We start from the raw sequence: 26,550 nt of genomic DNA, 5'->3' as shown, positions 1-26,550 counted from the left end.
GGCAGCGCTTTCACACTTTCAGATGCTTTGTATGTGCCAGGGATAAAGAAGAACCTATTGTCTGTCTCTGCGCTTGCTAGACTTGGACTTGTAGTCAAATTTGTGGATGACAGATGTACTGCTCATGATTTGACTTCTAGTGATACGATTATTGTATCTGGCACCTTGTTTCGTGGGTTGTATAGGCTCAATTCTTATGACAAGTGTGTGGAAGATTCAGCAAATGCAGTTTCTGATGAAAAGGCAGTTTCAGATGCAAAACTATGGCATGCTTGTTTTGGTCATCTGAACTTTGCTAGTTTGCTGCGTTTGCAGAAATTTGATATGGTTGCTTCATTGCCCCCTTAAAACATGTTTGTGAAGGCTGTATTTTGGGCAAAATGCAGCGTTCTGCGTTTCCAAAGGATGGTTCTGTGCGGGCTACTTGCAAATTGCAACTTGTACATAGTGATGTATGTGGGCCTATGCAAACTCTGTCATTTGGTAAACACTTGTACTTTGTGACTTTCATTGATGATTACTCAAGGCATGCATGGGTATATCCACTGAAGGCAAAGTCCAAAGTGTTTTTGTGCTTCAAACAGTTTTTTCTTATGGTTGAAAATGTATGCAATTGTACTGTGGGCACCCTTCGTTCTGATCGAGAGGGGGGGAGTACTTGTCTAAAGAGTTTGATGCATTTCTGGCTAATCGTGGGATAAAACACCAATGTACAGTGCCGTATACCCCTCAGCAAAATGGTGTTGCTGAGAGGAAAAACAGGTCACTTATGGAGATGGCACGATGTATGGTCAAGAGCCAAGCTTTGCCACATGCGTTTTGGCTTGAGGCTGTCATGTGTGCTACATATGTACTCAATAGGTGTCCCACTAAGGCCTTGCAGTCTATTACTCCATATGAAGCTTGGCATGGCAGGAAACCTTCTATTGGTCACTTGAGTGTCTTTGGTTGCTTGGCCTATGCTTTAGTGCCTATGCAACAATGCAGATAATTGGATGATAAGGCTGTCAAATGCATTTTTGTTGGTTACAGTGCTGAGAGCAAGGGTTACAGATTGTATCATCTGCAGTCAAAGCGTATCTTGATTAGTCGAGATGTTGTTTTTGTGGAAGATGCTGTGCAGCCTTTGTTATCATGTACCAAAGAGACAGGTGTGAGCTCACGGGATGTATTTGATACATTGTTGCCTCTATTTACAGGTGGGAATTCAAATGTAAGTCCTAATGAGGCAAATATTCAGCCTATGTAGATTTTAAACGACATCATAGATCAGCCTATTTCTGATGCAGATTTACAGGATGTAATTTCTGAGGATAGGGCTGAAAATGAGCAGGCTAGAGGTATGCCTAAATGGCTGGTGCAAACCTTGCGTGATAGTAAAATTGATGCACCTATATCTAGTCGTACTCGTTCAGGTTTTCAGCATGCCTCTTATGCATCAGATTGTTATGCTTTGGCTGTGTCTAGTATGTGTGAAGAGGAAGAACCTCTTTCATTTGATGAGGCACAAAAATCAGAAAATTGGTTGGCTGCAATGCAAAGTGAATATCATGCTATAATGAAGAATGGTACATGGTCTTTATGTGATTTGCCTATTGGTAAAAAGGCCATTGGATGTAAGTGGGTTTTTAAGTTGAAACGAAAGCCAGATGGCAGTGTTGATCGCTATAAGGCTAGACTTGTTGCAAAGGGTTATGCTCAAGAAAAGGACATTGATTTTGATGAGACCTTTGCTCCCACTTGTCGTATGACTACCATTCGTAGCATTTGTGCATTGGTAGCTCATAATGGTTGGAATGTACATCAGTTGGACATAAAGACTGTGTTCTTGAATGGAGATTTGCATGAGGAGGTGTATGTATCGCAGCCTCGTGGTTTTGTTCAAAAAGGGCAGGAAAACAAAGTGTGCAGGTTAAAAAAGGCTTTATATGGTTTAAAGCAAGCACCACGAGCTTGGTATGAAAAGATACATGCATATTTGACTGCACATGGTTTTCAGAATAGTCCAACAAAAAGCAGTTTATATGTTAAATGCGTGGATGATGTACATCTAATCATTGCTCTCTATGTCGATGACATGCTGCTCACAAGACCAAATGAGAGTCATATTGCTGATTTGAATGCCTCTTTTGAGATGTCAGATTTGGGGCATTTGCATCATTATTTGGGGATACAATTTAAGTAGTGTGATGAAGGTATTGCTTTGTGTCAGACAAAGTATATTGAGACATTGCTGCGGAGATTTGGCCTTGAAGACTGCAAGCCTATTTCTACTCCAATGGAGACAGGGTTGAAGTTGAGTCTTCATGATGCTGGAGATCACTTTGATGTCACACTCTATCAGACAGCTGTTGGTTGCCTCATTTATGTATGCATTACGAGGCCGGACATTCAATTTGCAGTCTCACAGGTGAGCAGGTTTATGCATAGCCCAGGGTCTCAGCATTGGAAGGCAGTTAAATGCATCTTTCGCTACTTGAGTGGCACCATACATCTTGGGTTGTTTTATCCCAAGGGGGGATCGTTGCCACCAAATTTACATGCTTTTTCGGACTCAGATTGGGCTGGTTGCTATGACACAAAAGTGTCCACAAGTGGTTTTTGTTTCATGCTCGGTAGCTCATGCATATCTTGGTTGAGCAAGAAGCAACCTACTGTGGCCACTTCTAGTTGTGAAGCTCAGTACAGGGTAGCTTTCACAGCTACGGTTGAGTGTGTGTGGCTCAGAAGGCTTATGGCTGACTTGGGTGTTGGACAGGGGTCTGCCACCTCTATGTTCACTAACAGTGAGAGTGCATTGGCAGTTGCGAGAAACCCAGTTTTTCATGCTCGCACAAAGCACATTGAGGTGCATTATCACTATGTCAGGGAGAGACTCTCAGTAGGAGAGATCAGCTTGGCCTATGTGCCAACACAGGACAACCTCGCCGATCTTTTCACAAAGGCGCTTCCTCATTGGAAGTTCGAAGCTTTCCGTAAAGCTTTGGGCTTGCTTCCCTTTGTGGACTGATCTACTTCGGGCATGGCACTCCCCTATACATGAGTGCCAGCTCTCGTTCACACCATCACTCCCACCAGGGGGGATTTGTTGCCATATATATATAGGCAGTGATGTGTGTGAACACACTTAGGACCGCCGGGGCACTTTTTCCCTCTTTAGGATTTTTTTTCCCCGGCTTGTATATACGCCCATCCTTCTAGGGCTAACTTATCTTTTGTACATTGACACAATCTAATACATTGTGTGTTGTGTGCATTCTTGCTTCTTCTTCTCCAAGCTTTGTGTGCTTTCCTGCAACCCTAATTCCAACAATCTTCATATTACATGGCTTACCCAGGAGGATGGTAAGTGACAGAGATCCCAAATTCACATCAAAATTCTGGACTGCATTCTTTGAAGCAGTAGGAACTTTCTTGGATCTCAGCACAACCTATCACCCCAAAACAGATGGCTAGACTGAAAGAGTGAATCAGTTAATAGAAGATATCCTTCGGTCATGCTTCGGCAGGGAACCCAAGAAGTGGTTAAGCCATTTGCATTTGGTTGAATTTGCTTACAATGCTTCTTATCATTGAAGCATTGGGATGAGTCATAGTTGGTTACATTACATCAGGTAAATTAGGCTTGGGATCTTCATCAAGCTTGGGATCCTTCCTAGCCTTGGGATCCTCATCATACTTAGGTTCTTCATTGTTTGCCTCCCTACTAGTAGGTCCCGGCTTGGCCTCTGTAGTCTGCTTCCCGTCTGTCTTCTCTTCAGGCTTAGGCTCTGCCTCTTCAGCTTGCTCTACCTCATCAGCCTTGGGTTGTTCAATGTTGACCTCCACATTGGACCTTGGCTCTACCTCTATGTGCTCAGAGGGCTTTGGCTTGCTCCCTTCAGCCTAAAAGAGCACCTTGACATCTGCAGGATCGGGGAATCTCGACTGGTTCTCCTTAGACATCTCTGTGCTATTCTTTAGTATTAATCGTATCATGGTCACTCTATACCACTCCACATAGTTCCTATCATAATTCTGTAATGCGGTCTGAAAAAACAAAATTCACAATGTCAAACCACAAATCTAGCTAAATCAATGTCCACCTGATGATTCTTCCACTTACCTTGGACATGAAGGGATTCATGGAGAAGAGACTCTGGAGAATCTATTCTGCATGTATCATCGATCTCCATCCATAGGAGTGTGAGTCTCCTTGCTTTGGCACTTGAATAGGCTTGACCTCTAATTTCTACAGTTCCTAGTCTCCATATAGGGAACCAAGAATACGAAGAAGCCTTTTTATACACTTGTATAATAAAAAAGCTTTCACAATAAGATATATTACCAACTTTAAGGAGCCATATATACTAGAGAAAGGTGCTTTGAATGTTTACTTTATAGGCCTAACTCAGGATGTGATCTTGGTACTGAATTTAGAGTCCACATGATTCTCTTATCCAATTCTATAATGGCAAGGCTTGCAATAATGGCAAGACTTGCAAAAGCAAAAATATCTAAAACTAAGGCATCCCCTATCTATTAGATACATATAACTAACAAGATAGAGGAGTAACATACCCTGATTTGTATGGAAAAATTAATACGGTAACCTCCAGCATGTTCAAATAGGTGAACCACTTTTGAATCTTGTGCTGGGAAGTACTCTTTCTTCTTAGCAGTGGTGCCAGCTGCTGATAGTTGAGAATAAACACCTCAGAATGGCTCTCACGTGGAAGTTGGCACTTTATTAAACTGTAAAAACAAGGGTAACTCATTGAGGAAAAAGGGAAGAACTAAAGACGGAAGGACCATATCATCAGAAAATGCAATTCGCATACCTACTTTAAATAGATGTATAGGATAGTATTCGTGATTTGTGATGTCCTATCCATCAAAGTTCTGACATCCACGATGTCAAGAGAGAGCTGTCTCTCACCATCTTTCATATTCATGAAGACAAAAATGCCCCTCTTCAAGCTTCTTAGTATCTCCAGGTTGACTGACTCCAACTCTTCTGTTTCTTTGATGTACTATTCTTGGAGATTCTTTGGGTTTATTTTTACTTGTTGATCCTTGTCTTTTCTTGCCTTTTGCTCTTCCTCCTATCTGGCCTCCTATTCTGCCCTGGCTCTTGTGTTAATATCATGTGTAATATCTACAATTTTTATTTTATCCTGAGGAGCTCTTGTTGCTGGTGGAATCATGAGGATGTTTTTCATCTTTGGGTCTATAAGCTCTATAGGGTGTAGAAGCTTCTCATACTTCCACCTAAGCCTCTTCAGTGTCTCACTATCCTTGGGCATTATAGTCATCCTATGTGCGTGGGCACACACAACACACAGGTCATTGAAGTACTCTATGAGAAAGTCTTCGACAGCCTCCTATAGATAGAGCAAGGCTGTCCTCTTCCACCTTACGAATAGGCTTCAATTCTCACATATAGACCCATACACCCTCTGGAAAGGGAGCTCGGGAACACGAATAACTGTATGAAGGTACTATTCAAGATGAAATTCCCTAAGAAGATAAGTTACCTTCTGAGGAGGTAGAAGTTGAGGAAGAGATACAGTTAGTACTATAGGAGGAAGAGGATGCGAAGTCTATGGATATTGTTTCTCTTAAGACGTTAACAATACAGAGACCTCTGGATGTAGATCTCTTCAAAGTGGACCAATGTGGTCTAGTATTGCCAGTGATGCCAGAATTCGTTGTGGATAACAAACGTTATGTACTGTTGTCTGACATTCAGAATATTTTCAGTCTTAGGGAAGATTTTGCTTTATGTGCTATTGCCAATTTTCAGGAAGAGGGTAGTGGTTTTGTCTCAGAAGATGATTAGTGTGTAGTATAAACATGTTCGTAGCTTGTTGAGAAGTCAAAGTCTTCTTATAGGGAAGAAATAGACTTGCTTAATCAAATGGTCCATTGTAGTCTAAATCATATGGTTAAGAATAGATGTAGTAGACAAATCCATAATGAAATAATGAAATCCATAGATGCCTATTCCTAAGTATCACTAGGGATTAATAGAGGTGTGAAAAGTGCTTATTTGTTCCCAAGTATCATTAGGGATTGGTAGATGTGTGAGAAGTCCTTGAGTATTACCTTTATAGCCTTATATTTTTGGACAAATAGAACATTCATCCACAAACTTTGCTACATCTTATTTAAGATAAGGCCAAAAGCATTCTCTTGAAAGTAGTAGAAATAACTCGATGACTCATGTATGGCGATTGATGGACTTCCTCCAAAATAAACTATTTGAAGGGTTGAGTGACACATAATTATGAAAGAAGAGGTAACCATCATGACGTGAGTAATGGGTACAAATCATTATCTTTAAGCTTGTTCCAAGCTTCAAAGAAGTTAGGGTCTTGCTCATAAGATTCTCTCGTAGGATTTAAAGGTTCACTCTTAATTGCAGAGATGTTGTGGACATTGGGAAATCTCTCAGCCTGTTGGTTAAGAATTCAAATCCCATTAAATAATATTTCCAAAGTCTTAGAGAATGTACGACGATAGCTTATTCCTTATCATTATATGTACAGTATATCATCTCTATTGGTTCAAGCTTACGACTCTCCATAGGAATTGGGGTGACCATTCTACATGAGAACATCATAAAACCTTGTCCACTTGCATCAAGCTTATGACTCTCCATAGGAATTGGGGTGACCATTCTACATGAGAACATCATAAAACCTTGTCCACTTGCATCAATAACCACCACAAAAAATGGTTGTTGAAAATTTGGTAGTCTAAGGACTGCTACATGAATCAAAGATTTCTTGAGTTTAGAAAAGGAATGGTCATATCTACTAGTCTTATCAAAGTGTCTAGCTTTCTTAAGAAGTTCAATTAATGGATGTGCAATATATGCAAAGTTTCATAAGAGTCTTACCAAACACCAAGAAAACTTTTTCGAGGGAGGTGAAAATTAGAACAAAACTTGGCAACAAACCCCAAAAATTGGAATTAACTTGACAAACTTTTAAAACAAAAATGTACCTAGAAAATAATGCAACATTGTTCACCAATCAAATAAGCACAAGACATAAGCAGTTACATTATTTTCCATTCACGTGTAGGATAATCTTTGATTGAAGCAACACATTTCCTATCATTAAAATACATATCACACTAGATTTACACATCATCAAAACACAATATTCAGATGTCAACCATAGAAATTTAAAATACTACACCAACTACATTTTTGCAACTGCACAGAACATAACCCCCTTTCAAAGGGGTCTAAAAAATTTAGAGCTCAAAAATATTTGCATTAAAAAAGACCAAAACAAAATTGCCACTCATGGCTCGCCAAGAAAACACAAAAACCATGTGTTGCATTGTCCACTACATACACCATAACAAATCAAGTTGATTCACACTCATCGTTTATAAAAACATGACAAATGTGACGTTCTCTGCATGGTCCATCTCAAAACATGTGTCTCTAGCCATGGTTTTTGCCATTGCTTTGGCATACACTGGCAAAACACTTTGCATGAAAATAAAGAATAATTTTTTTAAAGGTTTTGCAAATTCACATGTTTAAGTATATCTATGTCTTGAAGATCAAACTTGAATGTTCTATTCTTAAAACATATACACGAAGGTAACCAAAATCGTAAACTTGGATCCTCAAGCATTGACCTATTGTAAAACACTGCTAAATCCATATCAAAATAGAGTCACAATAGTCCCAAGCACATAAAAAAAACCCAAATAACATCAAGATTCTCACTACTGATATGGATTCCTCCCCACACGCTCATCAATATCACCATCCTAATCATGTGAACTGCTAGCCCCTTGGTCTCCTTGCCTCTTAGGTAGAATTAATGAAGATAGAAGACCATCGTCAGAGTCCATTGAAGTGCATAAATGACCTGACCTCAAACATGTCTTAAGAAGTGGAGCTTCCAACTCAAGGCAAACACCACCAGAATGACAGAACAACTCCAAATACCCTTCAATGAAAGTAATGCTATGCTCCAAAACACCACATATCTCCACACCCCTGAGATCCCTAGCACGAGATACATCTAGCAAATAATGCCACTGAATCCATAGGATGCATATTCTTATTGTTGTGTTGATAATAAGCTATGTCAAGTTATGGTTTTTGACTTTTTGCTATCTTATCAACAAGTACATGAATAAGGAAATTATTTTGACTATAAATCTTTCTTTGGGTTGTTTTAAAGAAGAGGGCCTTAATGGCAAAACAACAGGAATCATTTATAAAAGAATGACAACATATGTCTACTAGCAACATTTGCCAATTTTGGATGTGTCATGTGGGGATGGTCCAAAGTGTTTGGCTATTGTTGGGGATTATATTGCTATTGGAAAGGATTTTATGATTCGCGCAAAGGATGCATCTTATACCATAGTTCATGAGCACATGCAAACATTTGCATCCAAGCATAGACACTATGCAAGGAAAGGGAGATCAGTTTCTTGGGTGGCTGATTTGATATTTTTGGACCTCCCTTTTGGTGGATTACTACATGGTGCCGATGACTCTAGGCCCCCATGGGATACACTATCTGAGGACCATGTGCGGTATGGAGTTGGTTTGGTTGCATCATTGACTCTTGGTGATTCTAGCTGGTTGTTGATTATGGCATCAATGGGAGGTAATATTCCATATCTTGGAAGCTTGCAAGCCTTTCCTTTTGACTTGCAATTTGTTTGATTAAAGTTATGCTATGTTTTATAGGAGAGAAAGTGGGTTGGGTTGACCACTGTTGCCATGTATTGGATTTGGAGATTTGGTGACGTGTTATTGTCATGCAGCACTCACCCTATGGATACTATGATACTGACGATTTTCAGACAGAGGTAGTGTGTTGGTAGTTCCAAGGAATTTTGTTCAGTAAATATAATTTCTTTAATTCATTAGACTATTGTCATCATGTTGCAGTATACCTCTTCTATGCTCTTTGCAGTTTGCACACGAGGTATGATTCCTACAATTTACTGCTTGGAGAGTGCAGGCGTTTATCTTACACATACAAAAATAGTTAGTAGATACCTACCTTGATAAAGAACTCGACTAACCTATCCTTTGTGTAGGTCTCTTTTTCACCACCACCTTCTCCACCTCGACAGGCTGCCTAAGCTTGAAATGTTGATGGAGCTCCTTCTCCCGCTCCAAAATATGACCCTTATCAAGGTTAATCCACCAAGGACACATCTCTGGATCCCACTTGGACAATTTGTGCATGCTTTGAGGGTACATACATAGAGCCTCATTATCTAGAGCCAACCATTTCTTTGCTCTTACTACAGGTATGACAACCAAGTGACCCCTTTCTTTTAACATGAAATATTTGAAAACATTGAAAAGAAACATATGAATGAGAATGGATTTTTGATTTAAAAATAATGTAGCATTTTCTTATGAACATTCCAACACTATTCGCAAAAAATATCAACCTCTAGGCAGCTATCTGGACCATGTCAGACTTCTTTATTACCTTTTCAGCACTCTTTTTTCCCTTGTGTCTTGGCTTGTCTCATGAGGGAACAAGTGATTCCTCTTCTCAATCTTTATCTCCTCATAATAATCATCGAGCAAGAAATCATTGGGCACCACCAAGCCATTAGGCTCATCCACAAAATCTTTAAGGACAACATTTTCCCTTTGCAAAATCTTTTTTAAGAGTGACCTCTTTTTGAAGCCAACTTCAAAGCAAAAAGAAATCACATCACAAAGGAAAGTATGCATATGACATATTTGCAGAAATTGTAAATCACTAGACACAACAAGTAATAGAAAACCATGACTTACTGTCTATAGAAATGATCTCCGCGCACAAGGCCAAACATATTTTTGGTTGTCTTGTTTGTCTCCAATAAACCCAGCCAATAGATTTTGGACTCTATTGCTACATCAGACAATGCTAATAAATTCATCTTCTCTAGTGTTGCAAAGCTATCCACATCCCACTTTAAGGACCACACTTTAGCCCACCATGCATCACCATGCTAGGATCAATAATGTTAAGGATCTACACAAATTGAAATCATTATTAATACACTATGTCAAAAATTAATATTATTTTGAAACGCAATTAGAAACACATTATATTAATCTCAATAGTCATGCAATTCACCATTTTGCAAAACACACTACAAATTACCTTCCCTATGCGGTTACCATATCTGGCCAATTCCTCTATCTCCTTAGCTTCAATTTTTTTCACCTCATCTTCTTCCATGGTCAAGCGCACTTCAATTTTTTTCATCTCATCTTCTTCCATGGTCAAGCGCACTTGCTCAAGATTTTTGTTCAAGGCTTGAGTAATTTGAAACTTCACATAACATCGAATCTCATCACATGACAATTTAAGCAAAGCATCAATATTAAGCAAAACTTAAGCTAACAAATACTCACATTATAAACAAGCTTGCCTAAGTATTTACGAGTAAGAGGGTACCAAGGTTCAGCTCCCTTTGTATTCTTCTTTCTAATCAAATTAATTAACTTTCTATCTCTCTCTGACAAATCTTTCATCTAATTATCATGATTGGTAGCAGTACTATTGGCACAGTTTACAATCTCGTCCTACAAGGTTGTGGTTACCAAAGCACGAGTATTCAAGCTTTAAAAAACGGACACAAAAAATTACAATTTGAATGAGAAAAACACCACATGATTAAGATCTCAAACATTATTTATATGCAACTTAAGATCTCAAAAATACCACATGATTAAGATGTCAAAAACACCACATGATTAAGATATCAAACATTATTTATATGCAACTTACTAATTCATCCTTTACAGGCTTACCAAGAGAGCGATCTCACTCACATGTGGAGGATCAATGATCGTACACAGTATATGTTGGTGCTTGCTCTTGTTTGAGAAAATCTTTCTTTAATGGCTATTGTCCAAGCCACTGTACGATGGTTTCCCTCCCACACATAAAATATCCTACCCTCAAGAATTTGCAACTTTGGCCTACTTCTAACCTCCTCCTCAAACTCTATGTTAATGTCATGCCAAATAGCATCCCATTAACTAGTAATCTCATCATTAACATAGGTAGTCTCTTTTTCACATGTCCAAAGAGAAAATATAAATGCTCCCTTTTTTGGCAAATATCCCTCTTTGGAAAATGCAATTTTTAGAACAGAAACTTCTTCCCTTAAACCCCTAACACGGGCATAGGGAATAAGTCTGCACAAAGGGATCATACGACATTGAAAACAACTAAAAAATCTATTTTTTTTTTTGCATGATGTCCTCACCTTTGTCAATGTAAATCTTGTTCTCATCTTTGTTGTCCTTCAATGGAGGCACCTCTGATCTCATCACATAAGGAACAATATGTAAAAAATCTTCTTTGCCTGTCCACTCATCCACAATATTGAGAGAGTACCTAGTAAAGTGTTACCACCCTTTTCTTGAGTGTTTCCTATGAGAATATCATCAACAGCCACATGTGAGCTACTCGGCAAAGAGTCAGTTTTTTACTGTCTCACTATCAACGTCCTCTCCAACATCCTGAATGCCCTCAACATTAGTCTCCACCACTCGACCAATTTGGTCCAAGCTAACTGTTGCAACTTCCTTTTCAACTGCTTGTACCCTTTCTCTCTTTGGTACACTTTCCCCTGCCACTAGTGGTGGATGGTTAATTTGCACATAACAAAAATACACGACCATTAATACGTCCAAATATAACCATTAATCCTTCCAAACATAACCATTTAACTATGCATATTTCCATTAATCCTTGCAAACATATGCAAAAAATGCCCAAAAATAGGCCATGCCGACGCGGCCTATTTCTGGGATAAAAGTTCAAAACCCCATGCCTATTTCTAGGATTTTTTAAAAAAGTTAAGAACCCCATTTTTATAAGGAAAGCCTTCATTAATCCTTGCAAACACATGAAAAAAAAATCCCAGAAACAGGCCATGCTGGCGTGGCCTATTTCTTTGGGCATTGTTTTTTCAAGTTAAGAACTTGATTTTGATAAGGAAAACCTAAATTTTTCTCACAATTGCTCTTTGGCTCAACCTAAATAAATCTCATAAAAAAATCTGGAAAAATAGTACATGGTGGTGCCACCTATTTCCTTGGATTTTTCAATGTCTGAAACCCTAAATAGTAGCACTTGGACTTGAAACAATATATGAATTGTACCTAGCATTGGCGGCTTCCTCAGATGCATATTGGCTGAAAGTCTGAGTAGATAGTACTCCAAGTTGTGAGTAGAACCTCTGATCATGTTTCACTCACTTCCTCAATCCCTCACCCACAGAGAATTATTTTTCTCCCATGAAACACTTCAAGTGTTATCCTTCTATTAGGTTAGTTTTATTTTTGTACTGCTAAATTAAAGTGATAATACACATTATACTTTAATTTCGTTCTACAAAATACACATTAGTTTTTTAATTTCTTTATAATAAATGCTATATAGTATATTTATTGTGTATCTTTTATTGTATTAATGTAATTAGTTAATGTAATGCAGTTTATATACTGTTTAGTTTATTGTATATACTACACTATTTATAATATGAAGTTTTTAGTTTCTCTACTATATGGTGTCGTATATAATACACAAATTATTTAATAATATAAGGTTTATTTTTTAGATGTTATTAATTTTTTAAAATTTTATGTTTAGTTTTTTTTTTGGTAACATACTCTGCTGATATTATATAGTCATTTACTTCTTTATAGTTATCTCATAAGATTTGTTAAATATAAAAAAAATAAAAAAAGTCTATAAAGTGCTTGATTAATTTGAAAATAACAAAAAAATTTATTTTTGTGGTGAATTAAGAAATACAAGCATAATTTTTATATTGGTAAAAATTGAGAAAACATAACAATTGAAAAGTACATTTAATTTAGTTTGATGAAATTAGTGGAATTGGAGAATTGTTAAATAGTTAAAGAAAATTGACTTTGAAATATATAGTACATACATGAGAGTTATTCGGGAAAATCAATGAGATTGTTTATATAAAAAACAAGGTTTGGAATTAAAAATTTCCTCGTGGAGAAATATTACAAAATTTGAAAATAAAAAATATATTATTTTTTCAGTGTTAAATGAGAAAGAAATGGTCCAAGTAAGCAAATATAATGTGTCTTCAGAGCCATCATAATCGTTAACGAGGTGAAGACACCACTAAGTGCTCATAATTAAAAGAATATTTGGAGATTTGTTGTATCTGTCAGATCGATATAGAAAATGAGTAGAGATATTTCTAAATTATCCACAACATTAAGGTTAACAACAAATGAACTAAACACAAATGAATTAGAAAAAATTAGTCATTGTCTAGTTTTTTAATAATAAGAATATATGTATAAAAATCAACTATTTGGAAAAAGAATGGATATTTTATTAAAACCATTATTTACACTATTATTGGTAATACAAGGAGTGACTCACCCTAGTTCAAAAATCAAGGAACCGAGTGGTTGAAATTGCATAGAGTTGAGCTTTCATTGGTCTGCTGTGTATCATTTTTTTCCTTCTGGAACCGTGTAGGATACAATGAGCAGGAATATTACTGTGTATGGCTCTAGCCCAGGACAAAAACTATGCCTGGTCTCTAATGAGAGAATTTTTGAGCTAAAATTATCTACAGTCTCTGATTATTTTGATATGGCAGGACTTCCAATTGCATTGAAGCCCCTTTCTATAAACTCTAAGCATTTGAAACTGGACCCCGTTCGACTGAATATAGGTGAAATGGGTTTTGAGCTTGATGCAGATATGTATCAATTTTATAGACAAAAATAATGCTCCAAAAGATAATGTTTTAAGTGTGTTAGATGCTATTAGGGCACTTCCTCTCAATAGTAGTTTGCATGTTGCATTACATAGTGCCATCAATATACATAGAGTGGATAAGTTGCCAGTGCCATATGATGGATATATTGCTTTTGAGCTGCCACCATGTGGGACTGCTTTTGCAATGTATGGTATGGAATAGAGGCAGGATGGACACTCATGGGTTGAGTACGTAACTTGAAGTTCTAGTTGTTTTGACAGTGCTCTTTGATTTAGTAGATACTCTGGCCATTTGCGGTGTGTGAATGTAGATTGTCCTTATTATGCCAGGATGCACTTGCATAATGAGACACAATGGAAAGACCTACTGAAAAGAAGTTGTCTCTAGAGCGATTGGTTGGTTCAAAGTTTGGTAATATTTCCTACAAACATTGTGATCAAATGCCTGAATGTGTGAAAACATGCCCAGCTGTTATCTATTATTGTCTTCCAAGAGATCACTAGAATATAAGTAGATGTGCTATACATATGGCTAATCATGCACATCCTTACAAAGAAGGAATAAGTACATGCATTGGGAAAATTTTGGAAGAGAAGGTAGTAGGGTCTCCCTTAATCCTTTCACTATACAGCAAAGCAGTTTTGTAAACAATAGTGGCCCAAGATGTTATATTTGACATGCTAATGAAGGATGAGGCACATGGTTACTCAGATATTAGGGATAATGAGTTTACACAAATGCTGGATTATGTTACTCCTTTGTCCAATAAGAAACACATTGAGAGGATAAAAATATTTCAGCACAACTGGGCTTGAGGCAGTACTTGAACTTAAGAACAAGTGTCGATACCCTTTTCTTCAAAGTGTGCTCTTTTCGGGGGCCAGTTAGGGGACAAACATCAACCCCATGTTTTTAAGATGTCTACAAAGGGTCTTAGTAGTGTATTAGACTTAGTCAATAAGATGAGACTAGGTTGTAGTTTGCAACATATGTGGGTCCATTTCTGCCATGCTCATAGGGGGTCTGGATGGCGCACAATGTCTACCCCACATATACGATCCATTCATCCGTGAATTTCTCACCATAGCTACGTGCGAATTTAGAGTTGAGGATCAACATGCACAAATAGAATTTTGGAAAATGCTGAATACATTAGTTTAGCAAAATGGCTTTGATAGTGTAGATTCATGTGGCAAATGAAACCAATGCTAATTGGATTGCTGTTTGCACCGTTTATTTTGGAGGGGAAAAGAAAATATTGCCTGAGAAAGAGAGAAGTTATGTTTTCCATTGGGAACAAAGTATGGTGAGGCAGTTGCGTAAGTGTATTCGACCATCTTTCATTGAGGAACACAAGTCTCTTTGTAGAAAATGGAGAAATGCTCCTTCAGAGACAGCCGCCGAGGCTTGTAAAAATGAGATTAGAAAGTTTTGGTTTTCTGGCCATGCTGTGCAAGGAGAGATTTTAGCATTGGAGACATGGCTAGCTTGGTGGGATATTAGGGTTTTTCACTGGGGCTCTTGGTTTGTTACTCAGGAGGACTCGACAGTTTTTGTCCCAAGGAAAAACCTTACTGAGGAAAAGCATGCGACTATGAGAGCATCAATAGGTTATAAAAGTCAGATTAGCTTGTTCGAGGCTAGAGGTGTAGATATGGCATTGGCTGTTTTGCAAAGTGTGAAGTATAATGCTTACTTGAAAGGTGTGCACTCTGGTAGAGGCCCAAAAATGCAGGACGTGGCTGACAGATTTATGAGTAAGGGTGAAAAAACATCTTCTAGCAAAAGACTCATTGACTTTTCTCATGCAACTATGCAGGAGATGGGTATTAACACTCTCATGCAACTATGCAGGAGATGGGTATTAACACTCTCCTGAGATGCAGCGTAGCAAGAGAGATCAGCAAAGTGTGTGCCAAAAGTGTTCACTATGTGTGGATCCAAGCGAGATCTTGGATGAAGATAGTCATCAGCCAGAGTATGCGACTGTGATAATAGACCATCCACCACAATGTAGCACAAGGAATGCAAAGAGTGTGGAGACAAGTACATGTGTGGAGGCTAAAATGCCCAAAACAATGACATTGTTAATTCGTAGAACTACTCCTGGTAGCAAAGTAACTTGTTTTAGGTGCTTTCCAGGATAGAATGGTAGATGTGGCTCTCAAATTATTGATGTGGGGTTGGACAAAAATAGTGGAGTTCCAGCTCCATGTTTTTAGGGTTGTAGAAAGTATCCCGATGGAGTTGTTAGAGGGTATGTGCGGTTCTCTAATTCATCTCTCACACACTCTTAGGATGTTGACGAGAGGACCACATGATTAGTGCACCAGGACAGGCGCCCAGGGTCTGGCCCTGTGGAAGAGGGTACCAATTTAGATTGTCAAATGAGGTGTAAATTATTGAAAGAAATGGATTCCTTTTGCAAAAAAAGATTGTTGTTCGTTTTTTTGTAAATTCATTTTGCAAAAAAGATTATTGTTCCGTAAAACACACGGAATAATATGGCTGCAAATGGAGGAAAATTACAATAGTAAAGAGTGTCTCTGCATATATTTAGGCAAAGCACAGAAGTTCAAAGATGATGGATTTGTGCTAGATGATAAAACCTTCATGGAGCTGCAGGCCAAATATGGCTTTGATAAGTTGAATGACTCCACAAAGGAGTGGATGAACAGAGTAGGAGAAGATAGTAAAAGTTCTATTAACCTTTTGCAATTCCAACTGTTCGTGACGACAGATGAGACTCAAGTTCTCTCTCTCTCTCTCTCTCTCTCTCTATGTATGTGTGTGTTGTGTGTCTGTGTGTGTGTGAATGTGATATGTAGACTTATGTTTCCTTAATTATTTTATTTTGCAGAGTACATTTGAAGTCAATGTGACGAATTCTTGTAGCAGCATAAAAGGGAGTACTTTGGCCGAGACGCAACTCTCTCTCACTACCTAAGCAAATTGTCTAAGGCAAAGATTATAATCCACCACAATGCCATGAGCCAGGAAGGGAGATTTGCAATTTTTTTATTCAAGACATTGTCCCTATTCCTAGGTGCAATGATTATTCCTAAAAGTTATGAGAAGATTATTTTGATAGAGAAGTCTACTGCCTTAGAAATTTTTGGATGCTACCCTGGTTATGCCAGCAACCGAAGGGGTTACTTTCATACATATGCTGCAGTAGCATTGTCTCTAGGCATAGAGAACCCAGAGGAACTAGAAGAGTATGGCAAACACCGTTTGATAAGGTATAAACAAAAGCCAGAACCACAGGAATTGCCAAAGTCATTAGAATGGAAAGATACATTGTAAAAGACTTATGTGTTACATCTATCTGTCCAACGATGATTAATAAAAATCTTTTGTTCTCTCCATTTGTTTTGTGCTTCTATGGCATCTGAGTTTTTAAATGCTTCGAAACGCTTCAATCTCTTCCTTTCCATATGTCTGAGTATGTGCATCAGTTTGGATGACCTCAAGGTTTCTTTTTTATGTAGTTGTTGTAGTATCCTTCTATATAGAACCATTGGAACACTTCTTGTAGGTTGTTTGCCTTACTTTTTCCACCACCGTGTTGTGTGTGCTTGAAATATGCATTTCGAGCCATATAGTGTGATTTCTTGAGTCCTTGTGTGTTCCAAATGCTAGGATCTTCGTACTTGTTGATAAAGTAAGGCATGTGGTTGTAGAGAATATGTTGCATAAGAAAACATACAATGTTAGTATCGAGGGCTAGGAAACAACAGTAAGCTAGAAACATACCATGTAGCACGTGTAATGTTGGTGTCACTCCAAGCAGCTTTGAATGCTTTTTTGAATGCTTGTAAGTTGTCTTGAAAGTTCTTTTTGTCTTGTTGGGAGTAGTTGACTTTCTAACACATTTGGAAGAGAGTATCAATTGAACGCCAAACATCTTCTTTGACATTCCTTGAAGCACCTTCATGGTCTTTCACTACATTATGAAGCTTTTTCCACTTTTGGTATTTGATTCGACTTGTATAGGTCTTTCACTACATTATGAAGCTTTTTCCACTTTTGGTATTTGACTCGACTTGTATAGGTTGTTGTATATTGCTTTCCTAACTTTGTAGGTTTGTGTTGCTGATTATTCATTGGCTTGGAAAGAAATCTTCTTGCCTTAACACCTCCAATCGAGGGTTTCATTGGAACTTCCTTTTCATTTGATGACTTTTTAGTGTCCTTCAGAATCTGGACATTACCTCCATGTAGTCCAATTTCTGATAGCACCTTCTCCAATGCATGGATGGCTGCTTTCCTCTCTGCTAAATTCTTGTTCTTCCAAGCAAAGCCAATGTGGAGATATACTAGTTTCTCTATGATATGACACAAAGCATGAAGCGTGCATATATGCACATTGGAAAGAGGAATCTCAAACACTGGTTTAAAGTTCTCATCCAAAATTTGTCTGTTCGGTGGTCATCTCCACCACTTAGAGTCCATCACCCTTGCGGAATCCATGCAATAAAGGCATGGAGACTTTGCATTGGCCCCTTTGCTGCAATTAAATAAGCACTTGAGAGTCTTCAAGTCACCCGCAAGATGCCATTGAACTTGGAATTCCCCCCTTTTCTCTACATGGAGCATCCTGGTTGCATTCATCTGTTCTTTGATGAGATTGGGGATATGTGTTTGATGAAATATCCAAAACAAGGATTCATGGTCCTCTTTCTTGACCTCAAATGAACCTAGCCACCAGATGTTCATCTCGGACTGCACACTAAAATACTTTGGATCATCCCTACTGTAAGTACAAAGAGCCCTATTCATCATAAGTGTTATTGTGACCGTTTCCATCTTTTTCTCCTTAATAATCTTTCACTCATCAAGCTTGATGACAAACTGAAGTACACCTCCTATCTCCTCAAATGTAATATCATAGAACTCCACCATTCTCTTTTGCAAGAGCTCCTATCTCCTCAAATGTAATATCATAGAACTCCACCATTCTCTTTTGCAAGAGCTCCAAGTCCATGAATATATTGTTGTGTTCATTGTAGAATATGCTGCCACCTTCTCCCTTAAACTCTCCTACAATGTGGTATGAGTGACCAACATAGTGAAGCTGTTCTGTGTTTAATTCCTCCCTATGTCTCCAAAATTTTGGTGGTGTTGGAAGTAGCTTTGCTTTAATGCCTTTGGCCTCAAGGAGTGATGACATTGACTTTTGGATGGCACTATAACCCTTACGACCGACTCCACTTGAATCCATGGTAGATTGAATATCTGCACAACAACAGCTGAAACTGTATTGTTGGTTATAAATTCATCCACTATATCTCATTGAACCACCTTGAACTTCTTCTCTTTTATCATTTCTCTTGCCATTCTTGATGTCACGAATGGTTTTCGTTGCTTTGCTAGATTAAGATTGGGATTGATATTCTCTTTGTCAGGTTGTATGACAACCCTACAAATACAGCACTACTCATTACTAACATAGAGAACATGTAAATCACAAAGAAGCCTAGCAAATAAAATAATATTAACTGCTAACATATTTAAGACATGTGAATGGGAATGCATTCAGTGAAAGACATGTGAATGGGAATGCATTCAGTGAAATCTTACCTTATGGCTTGGATTCTCTTCTTCAGGCCTCCAGAATCGAGCCTTAAGTTTGCAACGTTTTTGAGCTTTCTTTTCCGTATGCGCCATCCAATGATTGTGTCTTTTTCTCTAAATTTGCAGAGGTCACTTCTTAGTTTATTCATTTGATATTCTTATTCTTCCAATCTAACTTTCTATGTCTTGCATTCACCAGACAAGCCAAGAAGCTCATTTTCTAAGTGTTGTGAATAATGCCTTTCTCTTTCTTACATGTAAAAATTGACTTGCAATATCCTAGAGTAAGCCTGTGGCACCATCACCTGCAAAACATAAGAGAGTTGTGGGATTTGAAAAGGGAGGATGTAAAGCAGTACGGGGGTCAATAGGATAGATGGAGCCATCACACCAAAGCTCTATGTGTTGCTTCCCCGATAACCTCATATGATCTTTAACATCTGATGAGAGCAATAGTTGTCCACTTCTGCGTTTTTGAATGGGCACATACGCACTATCTAGATCAATGTGCATATGGTACTTTATCTTAATGATTTCATGATTAGACTCTTCAATAGAATGAGTGTGTACATGGTTGTCCTCCATTGGAGTGTTCTAGGAATGAGTAAGTATACTATATGATGCAGAGTGAAAGAATATGACTGGCTATGGTGAGAGAAGGCTTGTATTTGTCTTTTGAAATTGGAGATGAAGGTTCTAATTCCCTCCAAACTGTCTCCCCTGCAATAATATCCTCCTGAACTAACTTTATTCTTGCAGTTTCGAATGTATCATTTCAAAGAAGGTTCCAATGAACTTTAAGACGGCCGCTTGGGAGAAAATTTACCTCTCCGGTCAAAGACTACACTTTTATGACTTTTACATTCTCTTTAATATTTATTTTAATATTTCAAGATTTTTTCTAGAGAGAGAAAATAAGAATCAACCATTTTCTTACAAGGCCCTACAAATGACCTCCAAAATGTCCTAATGCTACATATGTAATTTGTAATATAATCCATGAAATTATTGTATTGCAATTATTTTTTATGTTTTAAGTGTCTAAGTGTTTTAAAAAAATGTGATTAAGTAGTATTTAAATAACGTGATTAAAAGAAGCGAAGATAGAATGGGGGAGAGATGTGGGAAAACATGTCCCCACATATCTCACCCACTCTGTCCCTCTTTTTTCAGACAGTCTGTGGCCATATGCATGGTTATGTGTACAACTAGATACACGCTGCAATATACACAATTGTAGCCGTGTGCATAGCTATGCTGATAGTCACATTAATGTTTTTTTCTATATATAGATTCTTTTAAATTTACACGGTTCTTGACATGGTGGTTCTCTTTTTTGTATGATAGAAAGCCACCTACTTTGCTTAGGAGAGAGACTAGTTTGGGACAGAAAATACTCGAGTGTTCTATGGTCACAACCCAAAAATGCAAGATAAAAATGGGCAATGGATTGTTATGCATTTTCCCAACAATGGAAGCTAACAACCTTGTGTGCCTAGCTTTGTGTGTGACTCTGCACACATAAACTAGAAAATATCAGAGCTCATGCCTTGTGTAACTACACACACCTAGAGCTTAAAAAAAAAAGTCATGTTGTACTCGCTTCAATCATCTTGAATTCTTGGGGCACACACATTGGAGGTAATTACCAATGCACCCAAGAGAGCTTTTATTCGAAAACTACATTGTGTGGCTACGCACTGATGGCGTGGGAACTCACTCCCAAAACTATCAACACATGGCTACATGTGCTATGACTATGTCATTGTGTGTGTCTCACTTACACCCCCACAGACACATTTAAAGAATGTGCGAGGTTAAGTTCTATGGGAACCTCCCCCAAAGTCTTTTTTAAAATATTTTAAAAAATAAAAAAATAAGAGAGACCTTATTCTCATGCGGCCACCACACACATATTCCAACGCCTCTTCGACGGATGTCCAACCATTGCTAAGAAACAGCAATTCAACGATGCCAATACCTATGTGCCAAGTAACACTACGACTACGAAGGACCAGTAGCACTACGTGCGAACACTCTCCAAGTAAAAAAAAAAAAAAACGGCCTTCATCATGTGGTGCTATGCAACAGTACGGCTGTTCATGGTGCGCTCTCGCGAGCCCGCACGTACGCATCCAGCAGCACCCTCACTTAGGCTCTCAAGCTTTATCTTTGCCTTGTGGCCTTAGTGCAGCCCACCGCCGCCTCCTCCTCCCGACTACGCGTCTCCGCCCGCCTCAGCGTCCTCACATCCACCTGCTGTGACCGCGGCCATCCCCAATGCCATGATAAAATTGAGAGGAGAAGAGCAGAGAGCAGCCAAAGGTGCTCCAAGAAAGGGAACAGCTTGCCCGTTTGTTCCAATGGTATTGTCATTCGTTATCAAAGGCCTGTCTTGCAGTACGTTACAAGATCTTCACATACATACTTGCTGGTAATGCTGCTACTACGGGCTGCTTCGCTTTCTCTTTACGATGCCCCAGACGCGGCCCTCACTCTCCCCTTGGGAGCCCCACAAGGAACCAACGCTCTACCAACAAAATTAATTAAAAACCCTACGTTAGGTAAGTAGGACCCTAGGTAACCCTACTCTAGAGGATTAGACTAGTGGTTATGTCTTGTGTAGATGGGAGAAAATGTGTTGTTTCTAGGAATCAAGAATAGAGGTTACCCAAGTTAAGGTCAATCTCTCTATGGGTGATTTGATTTTAAGAGTCATTTAGGAGACCACGCTTCCTTGCGGGATAGAACTAGGTCTTACCTATTAGTCGTATCCTTGCATCTTTACACTGTTGAAGTGTTAACGAGTAGCTGATTTTTCTTTTAGACTTAGTAGACTATCGTAAGGTTTCCCCTTTTTAGGTTGGGGGACCTTATAGTGTGTGTGTGTGTGTGTGAATATTATAGGAGGCCACTTATGAGTCTCCAGAGTGAGCCGAGGAGGAGTGACTCCAGGATAAGGACGATGATCGTAAGATGACGATGATCACTTCTCCTACATAGATTTTATATATTCTTTTCGTCTTTGGTGGAGATATCTTTTTGTATTAGACATATGACATACTCAAGGAGTTCCCTTAAAAATATATAAGTCTACTATGTGCGATCATTGGGAGGGATTTTTTAAACCAAGATTTTGAGAAAAATCTACAAGTAATAAGAGGGTTTTAAATGACATTTAAAAAACAACCGTAAATTTATAAAGAAAAAGGGGTCCTTTTATTAAGTTAAAACTCACAGAAAAGGGTATTTTTTAACACCCTTCAAATGCAAGTTGTATGTAGGTCTTCCTAAAAGTACACCCCCAAGATTATATATAGTAGCCTTTTTATCACAGATATCTTTTGTATCAGACATATATGTGGGTATAGCAGGGCAACCATGCGGCAAACAAGGGAAGCACAAGCAAGGTCGACTAAACCCGTCTTAGATAGCTGTATAACAGAGTTTAATTATAGTAAACCTAAAAGCTAGATAGCAAGAAAGGCTATATTTAGCTCTTGGAGGTTAGAGATGAAGATGGTTTCAAGTCGTTTTTGTGTGTTGTCATGCATGCATACATTTGTGGAAAGGCGTGGGCACCATTGGGGTTCTTGTTGGTGGGCTCATTTGGCACATATGGGCCACACTTTTGTAGTGAACGTCTTGGCCAAGTCAAGAGGAGATAGTCGTTCTTTAAGGGTATTTTAAGACCATCCACGCCCGCTGCCCGGTTGAGGTGGTGTCTTGTAAAAATTGGGTGTATGTTAGAATTTCTAATTCACCAAAGGAAAAAAAAATCAAAGAGGAGATAGCCATTCTTTTAGGGTGTTTGAAGTCCATGCATGAAATCAATCTCGACTGGCCGCTAATTTCTAATTCACCTAGAAGAAAAAGATGAAGTCCATGCATGAAATCAATCCCTGCTAGTAGCCGCTTGAGTTGATGTCTTGTAAAGATAGAGTGTGTGTTGTAATTTCTAATTCACAAAAAAAAAGGTTTATAAAAAGTTTACAAGTATGTGAACCGCGTATTGCTACGACTAGGTGTGAAAATTATACCTTCATTTCAAATCTCAAAAGTCTAAAAAAGCCTCCTTTCTCCTTGGCCCCTTTTCTCTCTCTGTTATTCGGCCAATTTGGCCATGTGGAGAGAGAAAGTAAGTTATGTTTAATAAAGAATAAATATTTATATCATAATAATTAAATTTTAAAAAAATTGAGAGGCTCGATTTATTTACCCACACCTTATGGTGTGGTTTAATAAAGAATAGATATTATATTATAATAATTAAATAAAAAAGGGAGATCGTTTCTTGAGGGAATTTTAAAGTTTTTTTTAAATAAAGAAATCGACTCAACACAATTTCTATTCCACCCGTGTATGACACAATCTTCATTTTATAAATTAGCTCATAATGCAATATTCAACTATTATTATAATTTATAATAAAGTTGTGTATACTTATAAAAGAGATATGGTATATATTTCCAGAAACATGCAAGTCAAAGGTCTATTTTTTAATCACCTATTTATTTATTGGGTGACAAATGAGATTTTTAATAATTGCAAAGAGCATTATCGGATGTATCTATTCTTGTAATAAATTCTTTTCTATGGCATGGAGATGTTTTCCATTTTGGGCGATGGGGAGCCATGGGTTAAGTGAGTCAACGAGCAACGAGTTCACGTTTGCCACAACTCTTTTACCACATGCACCACGCAATGAAAGGTTGTAAGCACATGACTTCTGTAACCGATCATCACATGCACTCTTCTCCTGTCTTTTTGATACACCTTGAGTGTGTCTCTTGCTAAGCTCTCAGCTCTCTCCCCCTCTCTGTCTCTGTCCAGCTATGGCGAGCTTCCTTGAGGAGTCCCGCCTCCTTGCTCAAGCTTTCTTCCGTTCACAGCCACCCTATGCCCAGCTCAAAGCTTCCGAGTTCTTCCATAGCCTTGATAGAGATCGAGATGGCTTCATAACCCAACAAGAGTTAGTTAACTCCACCCTAGCCAAATCATTAGGCCTTCACTCATACTCCAAACTAGCAGAGCTTCTGCAAATATTGGATGCAGATAGAAATGGGGTCCTTGATTTTGAAGAGTGCATGACCCTTTATTACATGCTTACCATCAGAACAAGGTCTTGCAGTAACTGTGGGACTTGTATCTTTAAGATGGGCTACACCTGCACCATCTGCTGGGAAATGAGGGAGACCGTGGATGCTACCTATGACCTTTGCAAAGATTGCTTCGTTTCTAGAAGCTTCCATCACCCCCATGAAAGCTTCCTTAACGAGCATGAGATGTACAATCTAATGCTAATCACCACCTTCCAAACTTCTCGACAGGTATAACCCTAACACCACCATGAGAACATTTCTATTATTTCCAAATGCTGATTAGTACTTGCTTTATTTTCTACTAATTAATGGGATGATCTCTCTCTCTCTCTCTCTCTCTCTCTCTCTCTCTCTCTCTCTCTCTCTCTCTCTCTCTCTCTAAATAACCTCCCTATACTCTTTACCAAGAACAAATTCATCTTTTGTACACCAAATTGTTATTAGTGGTAGATTGTCTCCTTCTTATGTGTGAACACCTTTACATAAATTTGTTCGTCATCTTTTTGGAGTTTTTCTTGCAAAGTGTAGTATTGAATACTTTCTCAATACCTTTTTAATTTTTGCTAGGGGAGGGGTGTGGGAGACTTCCACCCCCCCTCCTCCCTCTTTTGTTAGAGCCTTCCCAATTAATACTTTTGAAGGTGTAAGATAAAATTCAACCTCCTCTAACAAGAGGGTTTGCAACACCCTTCATGTATTGTTATCGTGTGAAAAAGGAAAAGTATAAGTTTACTCAGCCAAGAAGGAGAACTTGTACTCAAATCTGCTTGTTTTGAAAATGAGATAATCATGACTTTGACTTGTGTAAGATAAAATTCAACCTCCTCTAACAAGAGGGTTTGCAACACCCTTCATGTATTGTTATCGTGTGAAAAAGGAAAAGTATAAGTTTACTCAGCCAAGAAGGAGAACTTGTACTCAAATCTACTTGTTTTGAAAATGAGATAATCATGACTTTGACTTGTGTATGTGTAGGCCCAATGTAGGATATGTGGAGATTTCCATAATAAGCATAGCTCTAGCTACTTACTAAAAGATGGAAGTCACTTGACTAGAGATACAAAGAATGCAAATTGTTTTGTGTGTGAATGGTGCCTTTTTTGGCAATGCTCCAAATGTGGTGTTTTCTTCAAAGGGCAAATTTGTAGTGCTAGACCTTCTCAATGGCTTGACAAATCAAGATTTTGCAACCGATGTGGGGGACAAAGGAAACAAAAAATTGATATCCAAAGCTTGCTCAAGGTATGTGTATATGCATATATTTTAGTAATATAGTCTATTCAAGACTCTATGACTTGATTAAAAATGATCCTTTCAAAATAAGTTTTTGTTATAACAAAAGGAACATCTATAATAGCTGTAAAGAAAAAAAATATTCTATGTTATTTAAGATTCATGGTTTTCTACTACTGTGGGTGATACTTAGCTTTATCAAGAATTAATGCTTTAGCTACTATTAAATAGTTGAGGTTAATTAATAATTATCTTCTTTTATTTCTATAGGAGTTAAAGTCCACAGATGCATCAAAAGGTTGTGACTCTTGTAGTATCAAGATTCAAAAGGGTACATTAGTTTCTATCGACTCAACACGCACATCATCCAACAAAAAGAAGACATCTTCTGAAAGTGTTAGCTCAATGGATGTCCTTAATGTCATGAATAGTGGTTTTAAGTCCCTCGAAGTTGGAGGAAAATTATGCAATACTATTGTGCAAAAGGATCTTTGCACTTTGATGTAAAAATAAGAAAGTGGCCACAAAAAAATAATTATTATGTAATAATATATCAATGTTGTCATGATTTTCCTTGCCATGTAGAAAGAGACTCTCTCTCTCTCTCTATCTCTCTCTCTATCTCTCTCTCTCTCTCTCTCTTCCCCAAAAAATTGGTATTCATATCTTAATTAGTTTTTTTTAAACTTTTAGGGCTTATGCAATCTAGATTTGGGGGTCAATTAAACATATATAAGGTAACATGTGGGTTCACTATAAGGGGATTATAAAGTGAGTGTGGAAGTACAACATTTGTTTCTATGTGATTTGGAAAAACATTATGACTATATAAAGAAATGGGGAGCATTTTAACCTAGGTAGGAGGTTATTT

At 38.1% G+C, this 26,550-nt stretch overlaps 1 protein-coding gene across 1 annotated transcript; it reads left to right on the top strand.

Annotated features, from left to right (window-relative positions):
- Positions 1-24,133: 24,133 nt before the first annotated feature.
- LOC147640845 (uncharacterized) lies at positions 24,134-26,197 on the top strand. The gene is made up of 3 exons (XM_086809096.1): positions 24,134-24,674; positions 25,422-25,688; positions 25,950-26,197. Exons 1-3 carry the CDS (start codon positions 24,180-24,182, stop codon positions 26,184-26,186), a joined length of 999 nt encoding a protein of 332 aa, XP_086665222.1. The 5' UTR covers positions 24,134-24,179; the 3' UTR covers positions 26,187-26,197.
- The last annotated feature ends 353 nt before the right edge of the window (positions 26,198-26,550 follow it).

The sequence above is a fragment of the Cibotium barometz genome, chromosome 2 (genome assembly GCF_041138505.1).
Source record: "Cibotium barometz isolate CiBa-2024 chromosome 2, ASM4113850v1, whole genome shotgun sequence".
Lineage (NCBI taxonomy): Eukaryota > Viridiplantae > Streptophyta > Polypodiopsida > Cyatheales > Cibotiaceae > Cibotium > Cibotium barometz.
This window is presented reverse-complemented; position numbering and strand designations above follow the sequence as displayed.

Bases quoted from the DNA above. Each gene is read 5' to 3' on its own strand.
- LOC147640845 (XM_086809096.1), top strand. From the start codon at position 24,180: ATGGCGAGCTTCCTTGAGGAGTCCCGCCTCCTTGCTCAAGCTTTCTTC. The intron at 24,675-25,421 runs GTATAACCCTAA...GTGTATGTGTAG, and splicing joins CCTTCCAAACTTCTCGACAG to GCCCAATGTAGGATATGTGG. The intron at 25,689-25,949 runs GTATGTGTATAT...TTATTTCTATAG, and splicing joins ATATCCAAAGCTTGCTCAAG to GAGTTAAAGTCCACAGATGC.